Source organism: Dryas octopetala, chromosome 8 (assembly GCF_963921425.1).
Source record: "Dryas octopetala chromosome 8, drDryOcto1.1, whole genome shotgun sequence".
Lineage (NCBI taxonomy): Eukaryota > Viridiplantae > Streptophyta > Magnoliopsida > Rosales > Rosaceae > Dryas > Dryas octopetala.
The window spans coordinates 11,081,698-11,097,375 of NC_141373.1; the positions used below are offsets into that span (position 1 = coordinate 11,081,698).

At 34.1% G+C, this 15,678-nt stretch overlaps 3 protein-coding genes across 4 annotated transcripts; 2 read left to right on the plus strand and 1 right to left on the minus strand.

Moving 5' to 3' along the window:
- The first annotated feature begins 863 nt into the window (after nt 1-863).
- LOC147277177 (putative E3 ubiquitin-protein ligase XBOS32) lies at nt 864-2,942 on the plus strand. Its single transcript, XM_086255605.1, has 4 exons — nt 864-888; nt 1,080-1,142; nt 1,818-2,292; nt 2,921-2,942. The coding sequence occupies exons 1-4, from the start codon at nt 864-866 to the stop codon at nt 2,940-2,942; spliced, it is 585 nt and encodes a 194-aa protein (XP_086111731.1).
- A 13-nt stretch (nt 2,943-2,955) lies between these two features.
- LOC147277178 (uncharacterized) lies at nt 2,956-11,126 on the plus strand. Its single transcript, XM_086255338.1, has 3 exons — nt 2,956-3,076; nt 8,922-9,367; nt 10,512-11,126. The coding sequence occupies exons 1-3, from the start codon at nt 2,956-2,958 to the stop codon at nt 11,124-11,126; spliced, it is 1,182 nt and encodes a 393-aa protein (XP_086111464.1).
- A 1,515-nt stretch (nt 11,127-12,641) lies between these two features.
- On the minus strand, nt 12,642-15,678 carry TBL12 (trichome birefringence-like protein (DUF828)). Of its 2 annotated transcripts, none has more exons than XM_086253228.1 (4): nt 15,038-15,678; nt 14,354-14,491; nt 13,602-13,851; nt 12,642-13,306 (listed from the first exon to the last, which is right to left on the minus strand). In XM_086253228.1, the coding sequence occupies exons 1-4, from the start codon at nt 15,568-15,570 to the stop codon at nt 13,025-13,027; spliced, it is 1,203 nt and encodes a 400-aa protein (XP_086109354.1). In that variant the 5' UTR covers nt 15,571-15,678; the 3' UTR covers nt 12,642-13,024. The 2 variants fall into 2 exon arrangements, with proteins under 2 accessions (XP_086109354.1, XP_086109353.1); XM_086253227.1 differs by having other exon boundaries at nt 12,642-13,324.

A 15,678-nucleotide genomic window follows, 5' to 3' on the forward strand; every position in this document is an offset into this window, starting at 1 on the left:
ATTCCTATTCAAAAATATCATAATGTTACTGAAAAATTGAATTCACATTACTTTCAACTACCAACTGTTCTTAACTCCACACAGTCACAGTTTCACTATTCATGTACACCTAACAAATAACATATTCTAATTTTTCAGCACAACAGAGGAGCATCCACCTGCAGGAGACAACAAAGAGGATGAGCAACCACCCAATCTTGAACAAAAATCTCCTCAAACTCATACATCAACCTCTCCAGATCCATAAAACAACTCTTCAACAGTGCATCTTGCTCTTTTTGTTATGTATCACATACAATTCTATAATCAAGTGTTGTAATATTTTGCGCATGCTGTTTGCTTTATTAAGATATCAGCAATATCTTAATCTCACAACCAGCATAAAAAACATACTGTCAACCATCATTTTGTAACTTTAAATGCATCAGCAACATTGATGCTACTATTCCAGTTCTGCACATTTATCATATCTTCACAGTTTCATACTTCCATGCACTTCTAAAAAAATTCACGTGATAGAGTCTTTACACATTTTCTCATTACAAATACTTTGTTTATTTATTGCTTCAAATAATTAATTTATGTTTATTGCTGTATTTATATTGCAGACGCATAACTATAACTTAATTACATTAAATATGAATTTAACAAACCTTAACAACATTTCCAAAATTTTAAACTTAAATATTATAACGTTCAAACACATTTTAAAACTTTTTCAGACCCGCAGCATCGCGCGGGCACGAACCCTAGTAATACCTAAATTTGGTGATCAATGGGATTATGAGAGTGGTTCTTCTACTGATAATTATGCAAATATAATATTCAGGGATACCAAAATTGCGAGTTCAGCTTCCTCATCGATGCGTCATTCCGGGTCAATTTCATGTACGTATCAGTATCACCTTCTTCCATGCATGCAGCTTGTCAATGTCGACGGTTTTTAATTGTTTTTGGCTCTTTTGTGCTGCACAAGCTAGTTTTTTTTGCACATATATTACATGTCACAACATTTTTTTTTTTTAATGGCTTATGACTAATTTACCATAAATATTATGTTCGCTTGGTTTTCATATTAGATATTGTTGGGGAATTGAAACACTCCAATGGGATTTGGGCGCCAAACCCACAGAATCAATCAGGTATGAGATTTTTAACTCACAAAACATCTTGTGGCATCCATTATTCTAAACTTCATAAACCCACAAAGAAAGAACTGTATTAGAGCACAAAATTAGGACACCCTAGCATAAACCATATCTTATATATGTGTTGTAAAGTAGGTGGTGTGTGATCTTCTATCCGATGATCGAGATTATCATACTTGCAAAACCTTTAACTTGGGCAAATTCGAATGATCTAACATATATAGATTGGATTGTAAATTTTATATTCCACTATGATATGAGATGAAAATCCTATTAAATCTAATTGATATTGGATTGGGTAATCAGTTGTTTAATGAAGGATTTTTTTTTTTTTTCTAAACTTAAACAAATAATAGAAATCTTTTCTAATCACATTTTAACATAATTGAAATATGTGAAAAAACTCAAGTAGCGAGGGATGATGATTTTCTTACTTGAGTTTAATTTGACCCGTGTATTATAAATTTAAAAGTGTTAGCAAAATAGATGATTCATAGCATTTTGGGAATGTGTGTGGAATCACATTCATAGATTTATAATTCTTAAATTTATACATATATAACTAGTTGATTATAATTGAAACAAATAAAAACAAGTATAGTACCTAAAGAATCCAATTGTTCAAATCCTTGTTTGGGGAGTACTATTTACAGCTTATACTCTTTGCAGCGGTGACAAACAACCTAGTTCCCTATGTCACACTACATCTTGCTGCTCTTAATGGTGACTGGGCTACTGCCAGAAATTTCTTGCGATTGAACCCAGAAGCTGTGAGGGCTAAGATCACAAAAGGTTCAGAAACTGCTCTTCATATCGCAGCTGGGGCCAAGCATACAATGTTTGTGGAGGAGCTAGTGAACTTGATGATACAAGATGACCTGGAATTGAAGAATGATGTGGGAAACACTGCCCTTTATTTTGCAGCTGTATCTGGTATCAAAAGGATTGCTGAGGTAATGGTGAATAAGAATCCAAGACTACCCCAGATCCGAGGTAGTAACAATTCAACACCTCTCCATATGGCCACTTTGCTAGGGCACAGGGAGATGGTTTGGTATCTTTACGGCAAGACTGATGCAATTTTGACAGACCATGACCGTGTGGGGCTTCTTATTGCTGCCATAACAGCAGATCTATATGGCAAGTATACTATAACTTTTTCAAAGTTTTTTTTTTTTTTTTTTTTTAAGGCTCAAAATAAAAATTTCTGATAGTCCAGTCCGGCCACTTGCAGAAAACCACTGATTGGCCGGTCCATTCTTATTAGGACGGAACAATGACTTCTAATTTAATTAATTGGTTTTTTTATTATTATTTTTTTTATATATATAGTACTTCAACCATATTTTTAATTAATATTTTTATTGTTTTAAATATTATAAGAGACAAATAAATGCATTACAACCAAAATTGAAGAAGCCATAAGGGTTTAATAAAAAACTTAGGGTGATGGAGGAGTACTTCCTAATTTTCTCTAATTAGGAAATGATACTTATAAATTTATTTTTTTCTTATATAAACATCAACGCGTGTCAAGTTTGTGGAAAATGTAGTGCTAGGGAGATTATCTATTTGTACCATCCTCTAATAGAAGTGAGACCCACCAATACAAGTCGAACCCACCAATAAAAGTTGTCATAGGCTGATCACTAAAAACCTTTTTTTTTTTAATTCCCTAGAGAACAAAATAAACTTTATTTAAGTTCCTGACCAAAAATATTGCTCGAGATCCATGTAGCACTGGATAATTACTTCATGGTGATTATTGACAGATGTTGCACTGGATATAATTAAAAAGCATCCTGAAATGGCTTTTGCTCGAGATGAGAATGGAGAGACTGCACTTCATGTAATGGCTCGAAATCCTTCAGCATATTATAGTAGAGGAAGTCAGCTGGGATTTTCGCAACGATATTCAATATTTTCAGGTCAGTAAATGACATTTCGCCTTTTTATTTTTATTTGGTATGGCCATATGGGTGATTTCAATTTAAAACCTCTGCAATGCTATGAAGAGAAATACTGTTTTTTTATTATTTAAAAATGTAAAGAGACTACTAAACCAATAACCAGTTAGTACACTACAAGAAAAGTAACTTTTTGTAACATTAAATTTACAACATTTAATACATAAATGCTGTTAATCATAAATATTTATAACATTTACTTGATAAAATGTTGCATAAGATGTTAAGTTTGTCTAATTTAAACAAAACACCTGATTTTATTTATTTGCAACGTTACCTTTACGCCTTAAAATCCCTAACCTTTACCACGCAAGAGAAATGTTGTTAACTCCAGATTTTTTTATGAGTTTTCATTCTTCCGCCAATTTCATTCTTTGCGCACAAAAATTTCATCATTATAATGGGTTATCATCTCTCAAATCATGATCGTACAAAAGTGACTTAGAATTCAACCCTAAACCTTAGAGGTATGAGGTTCTTCAAAAATACCCAAAATCCAGTGGTGCTTTCTGTTTCTCTTACCCAGTGATCTTGGTACGACGTCAATGGCATGTGTTAAGAAGTAAAAAATCTGTACGTTTCTCTTCTTCTTCTTACTTTTCATTTTTTGTTTCTTTGTTTGGAAATAGCTCACACTAGTCGATCCAGTTGTTTCAGTAGCTCACAATGTTCCAGTGGTTAGAGCTTTGGACAATCGCGCTTGAGTAGTGGGTACTATGGATCAGACAAAATTGGATGTGGGTATCATCATTCATGATAGTAATTTTTATGGGTGTGGGTATCATCATTCATGATAGCAATTTTATTTTTTTTCCTTTTTGTTGCTCCCTCTTTTGTTTCTTTCTTTTTTCTGTTGATGAATCCCTCACACACTCTGTTTGTATGTCTCTGTATCATAGAACCAAAAAAGATTTAATTGGAAATTTGGTGAGAACCAAATCTATGGGAACTTGAAATTCATACGAATTTTTGTATTGTACCTGAGTTTTAGAAGATATTCAAGGATGTGTAAGGCTTTTGATTTGCAGTCTAACATTAAAGGAGATGGAGTCTAATGTATTCATGGCGATTCTTTTCAAGGAGATGGATTATAATGATGCTATAATCCAATATTATCATGAAAAAATTAGACTCATTATATTGATTGCAAAGTGTTTCTGTGATAAGCAGGAAAAAATTTCCTTTCCTCCCATTTGCCAGCGTTTGCCTGAGAACAGGGCAAATAAATGCAATAATGTTTACCTTTTGTGTACTGTACCATTCTTTTTCTTTTTTCTTTTTTTCCTGTTTTTTTTTTTTCAATAAAATCTCTTGTAAAGAAAAGAATAAATAGATAAATTAATTAAAACACATGCTTATCATTTGAAGATCGTCTAGGCTAGACACTTACACCTTGTTGGTCTGTGTCACTGCTTGTGAAACTTGTAAAATTTTAACCGTTTATTGCTTTTGGTGAAACTATGTTGCTCAACACTATCTCATCTTATCTGCAATAAATATTTGATATGCACATAATAATGCTATTGTGTTTGTATTTTCAGAGTCGAGGCTGTGCACTCTTGGGCATACATGATACACCAACATTAGAGGCAAGGAAAAACTATTTCTTGACCAAGGATGGCAGGTAGATTTTATAAGATACTATTTTTCAGCAATAAACTATTACCTCCTGGATTCATTGTCTTATATGTATATGATGATACACCATAAACTTTTCTTTTGGGTATGGCTACATCACACAATTTACAACAGTGAATTACTCTTTTAAATGAATTATGCAATCAATCTAGCCTCGATTGAAGCCTGGGAGGAATGAAATTAGATGTGTACAAATAAAAATGTGACATTTTTAATGTTCTCTTGAGATATTTTTCCCTGAAGGCATTCAAGTTTTTGATCATAGTAATTTTCTGTTTCTTATTTGATAGTCAAATAGTGAATATTAGTGAACCTACAGACTCAAGTTAATTATAGTAATTTTATGACCAAGTTCTTAGACTCAAGTTCACTCTCACAGGCTAAGATGGAGCTTGAAACTTTTTCAATATGGCTCTAACAAGCGCAAAGATATTGATGGTCATAGTAATAGTACCAAGATGGTCAAGTTCACTCAAGTTCATAGTAATTTTACGAGACTTGAGTCTAAGAATCATAATAATGATGGTCATAGTAATTTTATATTTCTTATTTGATGGTCAAGTTGTAGGTCATAGTAATTTTATGTTTCTTATGTTTTTTCATACATTAGACTCCATCTCTTTGAATACAAATGGATTATAATGAGTCTAATCTTAAACTAAGTTCTTGGAATTTCTTAGACCACCACACTCAAGTAAAGATTATAAGATGATCAAACTTTGCAATCTGTATGTAGCTGTAACCCAAATATACAAAATAAAGATAGATTAATTAAGGAGCTAGCTAGATATAATTAATAGGCACTTAATTTTAGATTTCGTTGAGAAAAATTCATGCTTAATTGGCAATCCCTAGATGGTAAATTACCTGATCTGTAATGTATTGTTGCATTGTAAATGTCCAAAGAATCCTCGACCCTCAAACTGAGCAGTACTACTACTGTGGTGGCTTGTGGGTTATAGCAATTTTCTTGTGATTGGAGTGTTATTACTATTCTATCTCATGCACCTTCATTACTAATCATAGAGTGACTTTTGATAGACCCTCGTAAATCTTGTATTGTCTATCAATCTTTAGTTCTTCTAAAATTGAAATTAATGAGTTATCCACTAATTATTTCTATGTTTCTTAAGAGAGAAGAGAATGGATCAGTGTCTAGAGTTGATGTGTGGCTTCGTGGATATTCAAAGAAAACAGGAAAGCCAATTAGTGAGGCACTTGCTGATGCAACGGTAATATACATTAATTAATAAACCGAAAGGGGTTGGAATCCCTTATGGGAATGGTTTATTTCAATCTCTTAACAGTTATACATTATCTATTCTTTTATTTAATGTTAGTTTGCTTTTTTTTTAATTATAAAGTTTTTCGAATCTGCAATGTTCTTTATTTGTTTGGATATGAGGTGTTGATTTTTGCAACTCCTATCCACTCCATCTAAGTGTTGATTTGTTTGTCCCTTTTGAGTTAGCAATATAAATACAAGCAGTAAATTTGTTAATTTTTAGCCTTACACTATTAACCAAAATATTTGCTTACATTCAGCAAAAAGTGAGTGAATATAACAAAAAACATGCAAGTGAAGCTGCTCAATCTCTCAAGGACGATGCTCTAACCCATGTATTTGGAGCTGAACGACCAGGGCGGGTTCAAGCACTCGGGTTTGGAGCGACGTCAACAAGATTCACTTTACAAGCACATAATAGGTCCAATGTTGCATGTCTTGAGGGTAAGATTAAAGATCTTCAATCACAATTTGATGAGCTGAAAGCCTTGTTTATTAAACAAGGCAGCAGACAAAAGGTAATTTTATTTTTTTGCTTTATCTAAAAGCAATGAACTCTATTAATCTAATTATAGAAATACACTAGCATGAAAAATGTTAAATTCATGTACAACCAAGGCCCTTACATGTTTGCTGTGATGTGAGCTGTGGTTCAATTTTAATTGACACCAAATGATGAACAAAATATATGATTACTTCATGTTCAATTAGCATATATATGACATTTTATTAATTTTTTTTAGGATCAAACTACTACAGAGGACACATTGGAGCATTCTGAAGATATTCTACAGGTGTTGTATGTGTGTGTGTGTCTATTTGGTGTGTAAAAGATTCCAATTGTCTTATGATTTGAAGAACAACTATCTGTGATTTTAATTTGATACACAAATGCTAAAATCTTTATAGGATCAAACTACTACTCCTAAGGATAGCATGCAACATTCTAAGGAAACTTCACAGGTTTGCATTATATATATGCTTATTCAATTTGGTCATATCTTCTTCTTGGAGAAAATTGACCGCATTCGATCTTTTTTTTTTTGTAATTACTCTATTTGCAGCACATGAATCCAACTATATCAGATGCAAGGAATGTGGAAAATGGTCGATGTAAATTACTATCATGGATGGGAACTGGAGAAGTTGTAGCTGAAGGAACAGTTGCATCAAAAGATCCTCTTTCAAAGGTACACCATGTTTGTTTGGACCAGATTGTTGGAAGGTTTGGGTGACACTTATAGTATTAGAAGATGCTCCATTATATCGTCCAACGTCAGAGTTTAATGTGGTTGATGATGCAATTGGAAGTACTATTGCTTGGCCCAAAAACTACATTGTTCTAAATTAAGTACTTAATTTAGAACAATGTAGTTTTTGGCTATTATGCAGAGGGGTGATCTTTCTAGGTCCAAAGTCTAACTAAAGTGTTTTTGGTTCTACACATGGTCTAGCTATACCAATGCAGGATATGTTTTTTGAGTTTGTGCATATTTGGTCTTTTGCAACTCCATCTTGACCATTATTTTGGCTCTAGTTGATAATGTATATATTGACCTTTTTGTGGTCTACACATGCATTTGGTATATGTTAGAAGTAGGTGACCTTATTTTGTTCTACATAGTTGGTCTGATGTAGAATATATTTAACTTCTAGTTGAATGTATTTAAGTTCTTCTGTAATTTCCACTAAAAACTAAGGTGGCGAAATGATGTAATTATTTTACTATGTGATATTTTATAATTAATTGTAAGAATGTGATCTATTATTCACTTGATTTTATTTAATTTTTTCAATGTCTATTTTGATTCATGGATGACTTTGAGAGGAACATTTTAGAAGTTAGTGGGTGTATTAAAATATTTCTAATTGAACAATAATGGTTAATCAAGAGAATAAGGATGTAAAAAAAAAAAAACCAATATTCGCAGCATTTAAACAATGTTACAAGCTGAGTAATACATAACAACATTTGCAATCTAATATCTTTAGCAACGTTAAAAATATGTTATGAATAATATTTGTGGGGGATGTAAGACCTCTTTTGCAACGTTAAAAATATGTTGTAAATGGAACTTTTGCAACGTTATCCAACTGTTATAAAAGTCAATATCCAACGATGAAAAAATGTTATAAAATATCATTTGCAGCATTTCTTAGTAACATGAAATAAACGTTGCAAAAACAAAGTGTCTTTTGCAACGTCTCAATATACAGCGTTTATGGAATGCTGCAAATGAGTACTTTTCTTGTAGTGCGTAAATGGCAGTTTTCTCGTAACATTAACTTGAACTTGCCAATGACTATTTGATGTAATGGTGACACCTACTAGTTTTCCTTTTGCGTGAGGAGGTCTTGAGTTCAAATTTAATGGACGATATTTAATTAATAAAAAAAATTGTTAAAAATAAAACACTAACTTGAACTTTTAATCTTAAAATTATGGAAATGCATGCTTTTTAAAGGAACTCATATTTTGCAAACTGTTAGTCTAATAGTATTTCTCTCCTTATTAGGAGATGTTCCAAGTTTGATTTCCTCCTCCTTCAGATAAAAACCAACCTCATATTTTTGTCACTTTTTAATTTAATTTAAGTCCTTTACCTAGATAACAAAAAATTAATCATCCATTACCCTAATTAGAAGTTACTGACTGGGTTAATCATATACTGCATCTCAGTCTTTCCAACTCTTTTTTCTATAGCTTTCAATCCATTAGTTCTTTGATTGTTGGGTTTGGCACAGGTTCAAAAACTTGAGCAACTAAGAAGAACCCAATCTTGATTAATTTAAATTAATTCTTTGGTAGAATATCGATCTCATTCCAATTAATTCAAACTTCTATGAAAATATTGCATGGTTACATTTTGTTGTTTTATGCAGTCCCCCATATCAAGGTTTCCTACGACAGAAAATCAATGCATGCCCAAGCCACTGAACTTGTGGAGCAGATCTGGAAAAAAGTTCTGACATTAGGAAATGATAAGCAGATAAGTGATTTAATTAGAACACCCTCTCGCTTACTGTTTACTGCTGCAGAATTGGGGAATATCGACTTTCTGATCATACTTATGAGAGCATACCCCAACCTTATTTGGAAAGTTGATGAACAAAATCGAAGCATATTTCACACTGCAGTGGTTCACAGACAAGAGAAAGTTTTCAATCTCATTTATGAGTTAGGCGGACTGAAAGATTTAATAGCATCCTATAAAGATGAAGACAATAATAATATGCTGCATTTGGCCGCAAGACTTGCACCTGCCAATCGGCTAATTACTGATAGGGGGGCAGCATTACAATTAAGAAGAGAGATGCATTGGTTTAAGGTGAGTAAGCTATGTTAATTTATCCCATTTGGCTCATAATCCGAATACAAAAGTTTCAAAAACCAATTAATTAATCCAAAACAGTTCCTTACTTGCTGCAAATAAATGAACAAGTTAATGAAATACTTCTATATTAGTTGAGATCTAGAAAGTTGAGATAATAGTTGGCTAAATTACATTTAATTTGGTCATTTTGCAATCACGTGGTTAATATCCGTTATCAATCCAATGGCAGAATATATATCCTAATTGAAAATATCTCAATTTTCATCTAATTGAAGTAATAGAGAAATCTGTGCACCTCAAGTATAGGGATATAAGCGTCATCTTGTCATCATTTAACTTAGTCATATATGCATGCTTTGTGAACCACATAGATCGATGACATGAAATAGGATAAAAAATAGCCAATGGAAATTGGCTAGTAGCACCATGTCTCCCCTTTATGGGAGTAGGCCGGTCATGAAAAATAGATTGAAGCCGTTTTGTAATGAAAATATAACTACAACGATATTATTAAAGAAAGGCTTATTCACACAAATGCCTCTGTAAGATATAACTTTTGTTACTTTGCCAACTGAAACTTAAATTTTCTCATTTTGCCACCTGAATCTCACAACATTATTGCAAAAACCCTATTCCGTTAACTCTATCCAATAATCCGTTAAAAAAGTTGATGTGATGCCTACGTGGAGGGGTATTTTAGTCTTTTCCTTATCTTTGGGCATGACTTGGACTGACACTCATCCAACTGGCTTCCACTTGTCTTTTGGCGGGAAATGTTGACATGAAAGCCAGTTGGACGAGTGTGAGTCAGAGTCATGCCCAAAGACAAGGAAAGACTAAAATACCCCTCCACGTAAGCGCCACATCAACTCTTTTAACGAATATATTACTGAATGAGTTGACAGAATATGGGCTTTTGCAACATAAAGTTGTAAAGTTCAGGTAACAAAGTGAAATGATTTAATTTTCAGGTGGCAAAGTAAAAAAAATCTATCTTATAAGGAATATTGGTGCGAATAAGCCTTAAAAAAAAATTAAAACGGCATGAGTACGTAACATACAATTTGGCCTAATTTTTCTTCCATCGTAATCTGTCCTAAGTCTAACGTACTGATGTGAATCATACATTGAAATTCAGGAAGTGGAGAAGATGGTCCAACCATTATATAAAGAAATGAAGAACTCTGATGGAAAAACACCTCAAATTGTATTCACTGAGGAGCACAAGAAACTATTACGAGAAGGAGAAAAGTGGATGAAGGGCACTGCAACCTCATGTATTGTTGTGGCAACCCTCATTGCCACTGTAATGTTCGCCATCTTCTCCACTGTCCCAGGTGGATACGAAAATAACAAAGGTATTCCAATATTTCTGAAATCAAAGGCCTTCATTCTCTTTGCCGTATCAGATGCAGTTTCACTCATCTCCTCCACCACTTCAATCTTGAGTTTTCTGTCCATCCTTACCTCGCGCTATGCCGAAGGAGATTTCCTCCATTCACTACCGAATCGATTGATAGTAGGGCTTGCAACCCTATTCATCTCTATAGCTACCATGATGATCACATTCGTTGCCACATTGTTTATTGTTCTTGGCCATGGATTTGAAGAGATAAAAGTTCCAATAGCTTTGGTAGCTGGCGTTCCAGTTAGTTTCTATGCTCTGCTACAATTTCCTCTTCTTGCAGATATGATCAGTCATGCTTATATTTCAAGACATTCTTTTCGTCGTAGCAATCATCTCTTGCACTAGAGATTCCAGATGGTTTTCTCAGATCAATAACAACAGCAATATATCATTGTCACTGCCTTTGCGCGCGTTTGCCTTTGCCTTGTATCAGTAATTCAAAGGGAAATCTAGCTAGCTATATGTAGTTATGTACGAATTGAAGAAGTATATTGCATTATTGCTACTTGTATTGTAAACATAAAAGTTACATATCTGTGTAGGCCATAATATTTGCTTGACTTTACATAATACATATATAGTTTGTTAAAATTTGGGTACGTGGTAAGAAGTAAAAAGTGAAATCTGACTTTACCCTTTGCATAAACCTAAAACAAAACAAGAGTTAATTTCACAAACAACCCCTGAAATTTTTTCGTGTTTTCACATACACTTTTTGAGGTTTCAAAAATTATAGCGAGACTCCCTGAGATTTTAAATCGTTTTCACATGCATAACTCCTTCCGTTAAAATTCCGTCCAAAAATTGATAACATCATCATAAAAAACATTTCTAAATGACAAGTTTAACCTTATAGTTATTTACATGCACAACCCCTGAGGTTTATCATGTTTTCACACAATCCCCTAAGGTTCCAGAATTTATACAAACACTCTATGAGGTTTTAACTCAATTACAAAAAAGTCGCTGAAGTTTCAATACATTTTCAATAACCCTTTAATCACAAACGAGCATGACAAAAATGGTAAAATACCAAATAACCTACATACAATTTGGCTAATATAATATATCTATCTTACATGTTGAAAAAGATACCAATTTTGAAATTTTAAAATACTGCTAAATCTTATTTTTCTTGTATGAAAATATTGCTAAACCAAATATATAGTGTTTCTTTTTATGTAATTCAATTATTTTCTAAATAATCCATTTATTTCATGTATAAAGAATTCTTGTTGAAAAAAAAAAACTCATTTCTTTGATTGTGATATTCTAGAAAAATAATTCATATGTTCATAAATATTAAGACAAATAAATTGCAAGAGTTGAATTTCAAAAACAATATATTTTAATATGTAAAAAAGAAATATTACTATTGAGAAACATTATTTTAACTTCATAAACGTTATTTTAGTATTTACAAGATTATGCTACTTATGTTTGTGATTAAGAGGTAACATGAAAAAAGGCTAAAACCATAAGGGGTTATGTGAAAATATATATGATAAACCTCTGGAGGTGTTAGTGTAAATAAACCCTAAGATTAAATTTGTCATTTGGAGATATTTTTTAACAGAATTTTAACATAAGGGGTTATGTGAAACGATTTAAAACCTTAAAAGGTCTTGCTATAATTTTTAAAACCTCACGAGGCTATATGTAAAAATATAAAAAACCTCATGAGTATTTGTGTAATAAACCCAACAAAACAGAGTAACCCCTCCGCCAGTCGCAGGTGTTGGACTCTCTCTGTATGTGCACCAATGGGTTCCAGCGGGAAAACAAAGCCTTGCATGATTGTTAAGTCTGCAAAGTACGGCATGCTTTAAGACAAAAAGATGAACACCCCAATATAGCATATGTACGAATATGATTTGCATTTCTTGATAAGCAAGATTGTTAAGCATCTATGAGTTATCTAGCAGACTAGGAACTACCTTCTTTGCCTCTCCAAATAATATTAAAGAAAAGTGATGAAAGAACATGTTACTCAGAGTTACAAATGTTCCCCCCTCGGTATGATTCTGTTACAATTTTGAGTGCAATTTGCACCATGTCACTGTCCTTAACAAAAAGGGGAACAGCAACCTTCTTCTATCAAGAAGCTATCACCAAATTTCCAGTCAGACTTGTGCTGTGATTGTATACACCCGATTGGCCACCTTTGTGTATAGAAAGAATCAGGCTCAATCTGCCCTTCTATGAAGCCATCTTTGCATAAAATAGGTTCTACCAAGTGTTCATCATCCCATCTCCAACCCAATACGGATCAGTTCTGATAAAATGTCAACCCATGTATCTGGTACACCAGGTAAGCACCAGTGCATGCAGTCCTGGCCCCAGACTGCGACAGCATCCTTCTGTCCCAACCAAATTGCTGGATGGGCATCTGCTCTGAACTCGCTCAGACGAGTCAGGTTAAGCAATTGAATATCCGTTCCTTGTAATGTGTTTTCAATCAAACGATTCAGCAATCTTTCTTCTTTATTCGGTCCATTGTTGCTGGGGTCAAACCACAAGTCAAGCTGTTGAGGTATTACTATCTGATTTTCTCAAGAAAACAGGAGGAAAAAGGGACACACTCTAAACGACAAGTATTGGAAAGAACAGATGAAGTATAAGATCTGGTTTCATTTTCAAGCCATGGATAGGTCATGAATTGTTCGTGACATATTCCAGAACATATACATCAAATTCGAAAGCATTTCACTAAATTTTAGGATTTAGTTTCACAATGGACCAGAACCAAACTGATAATGTAACTGACATATGAAACCAAGGCAAGTGGCATAAGGAAGGAAAGCCATCATGAATTCATACCTGCTGCTCCTCAAGAGGCTTGTTGAACAAGCAACTGCCATTCTGATTCCACTCACCCCCGTAAAAATGCCTTGGTGATTGTAAACGCCATAACTTGAGTGTCTTCTGAGGAACTTTGTTTTGTATGTATGAGACCATATTCTCAAGAACAACTTGAAATCCATCCAATATACCAAGGGGAGGTAATATTGGTTCGCCCGCACGATAAAAAGTGAGAGGAGTCTCTTTTGGGAATTTATCAAAACCCCACCTGTTAAGCACAAATTCCTTAGTGATTCCATGCTGTTTTCTGTAAAACTATGAACAGATAACTCAGGCCAAAATACGCCAACCAACTAATGAGGTGCCAGCTCAATGTAGCAAACTCAACAAGAGATTTGAGGGCATCACTAGTGTATCCCAATATTAAGGGGGAGCTTTCTGTTTTCTCTTTGAAGATTTTATATTTCCTAAAGTTATTTCTGTTCCTTTCAAAAACCAGTCATAACATCTCTCTCTCTCTCTCTCTCTCTCTCTCTCTCTCTCTCTATGTCCAAAAAATTTTCCCGGAATTCATGTTACTATAAAAATCCCATTAATAATCAGGGATAGAACTAGTCCTTTCATCAATGAAATAGACCACAAGCAGAGAACCATACTATACAGATGTTAGTAAAAAAATTGCAGATGTCATGCCAGAGCTTTAAGAAGAGGGCGTAAATCAGTTCATTAACAACAACTTTGGTGAATTAGCAGAAGGAGAAGAAAATTACCAATGCCCAGTATTGAAAACAAGGACATCATAAAAATCAGCAATGTTGGCCCAATCATCAGCAGGATCATCAACATCTACTCGATATATTCCTTTCAGCCCATTTTGATCACCATGTGCAGGCTGTTTTGGCTGCCACCTTGATTTAATCAGCTATGAGCATGTGAGGTTTTCATTTTCATAACTTTTTAAGATGAAAAAGCAACGCAGATAAAGACACTTAACAAGATTCTAGATTGAGTTTCAGTTCAGAGCAACCATTAAAACCACAACGATTCACCACAAAACTCAAGGGAAACCAAAACCCAAAGTTGTAATAAAAAACGAAATGGAATTCGCCAATCACTTCAATTATGTATATCCATTAATATCTAACAAACTTTTCCACATACAAAATTAAGTTGCTCAATGTTAACTTCAGCAAACTCCTCATGTCAGTACCACGTGTGTTTCTGAACAACCTAAAAATGCTTAATTTAACCCAGAAGTTGCATATGTTTGTGCATTATGTTCTTTTTTAATGATAGCAAATAACCACATTCATTCCTCTCATCATATTACACCAAGCATCGAATTGGTTCACAACAACAACTTTCACAATAGAATCTTACTCATAAACAAACAAACAAAATAGCACAAACAAAACAACCCCATGAAGTAGTTCTTAGAAAACTAACAATCTTACTCATATTTGGCAAGCAACACTGCCCGATGATACGCCACCGTGACATTGAACTTGGGAAAATAAGCTCCTCTCCAAGCCCCTTTCTTCTTCCACTTCTTAGCACCCACATCAGCCACTCTAAGAATGCATATAAACGACACCAAGAAATTCTCATTCAGAGAGTCACCGACAAACCCAATATGCCTATTCCTCATCCGACCCAGAAACCGAACCGGGTCGATCCGAGGCAAAGCGCAATCCTGAGGGACCCATTTCCAAGAATTGATGATACCCATGTTATCCCTCTTGTTCCGCAAGCAGTTCCAGGCGTTTCTGTGGAATGGGCATGTCTCATCGTACATGGGTCTGTGGTTGGGGTCTTGGACCCAATGGCCTTTGAAGAAATTGCAGGAGGGTAAAGTAGGAATTTTTTTGGGTTGTGGGTTTGGTGAGGAAGGTGTGTGGGAGGTGAGAAGTGAGGAGTAGAGGAAGAGGAGCAAGAAGGTCAATGGAATGAGCCATGGGAAGAGGGGTGAGAGTAGCTTGGGAGCCATTGTTAAGAAGAAGCTTTCGACCTCTATTTCTGTTCTTAGACAGAGACATACAAAGGAGTGAAGGACTTACGGTAAATTTCCCATTTTACCCTTTACCGTATAGTTACT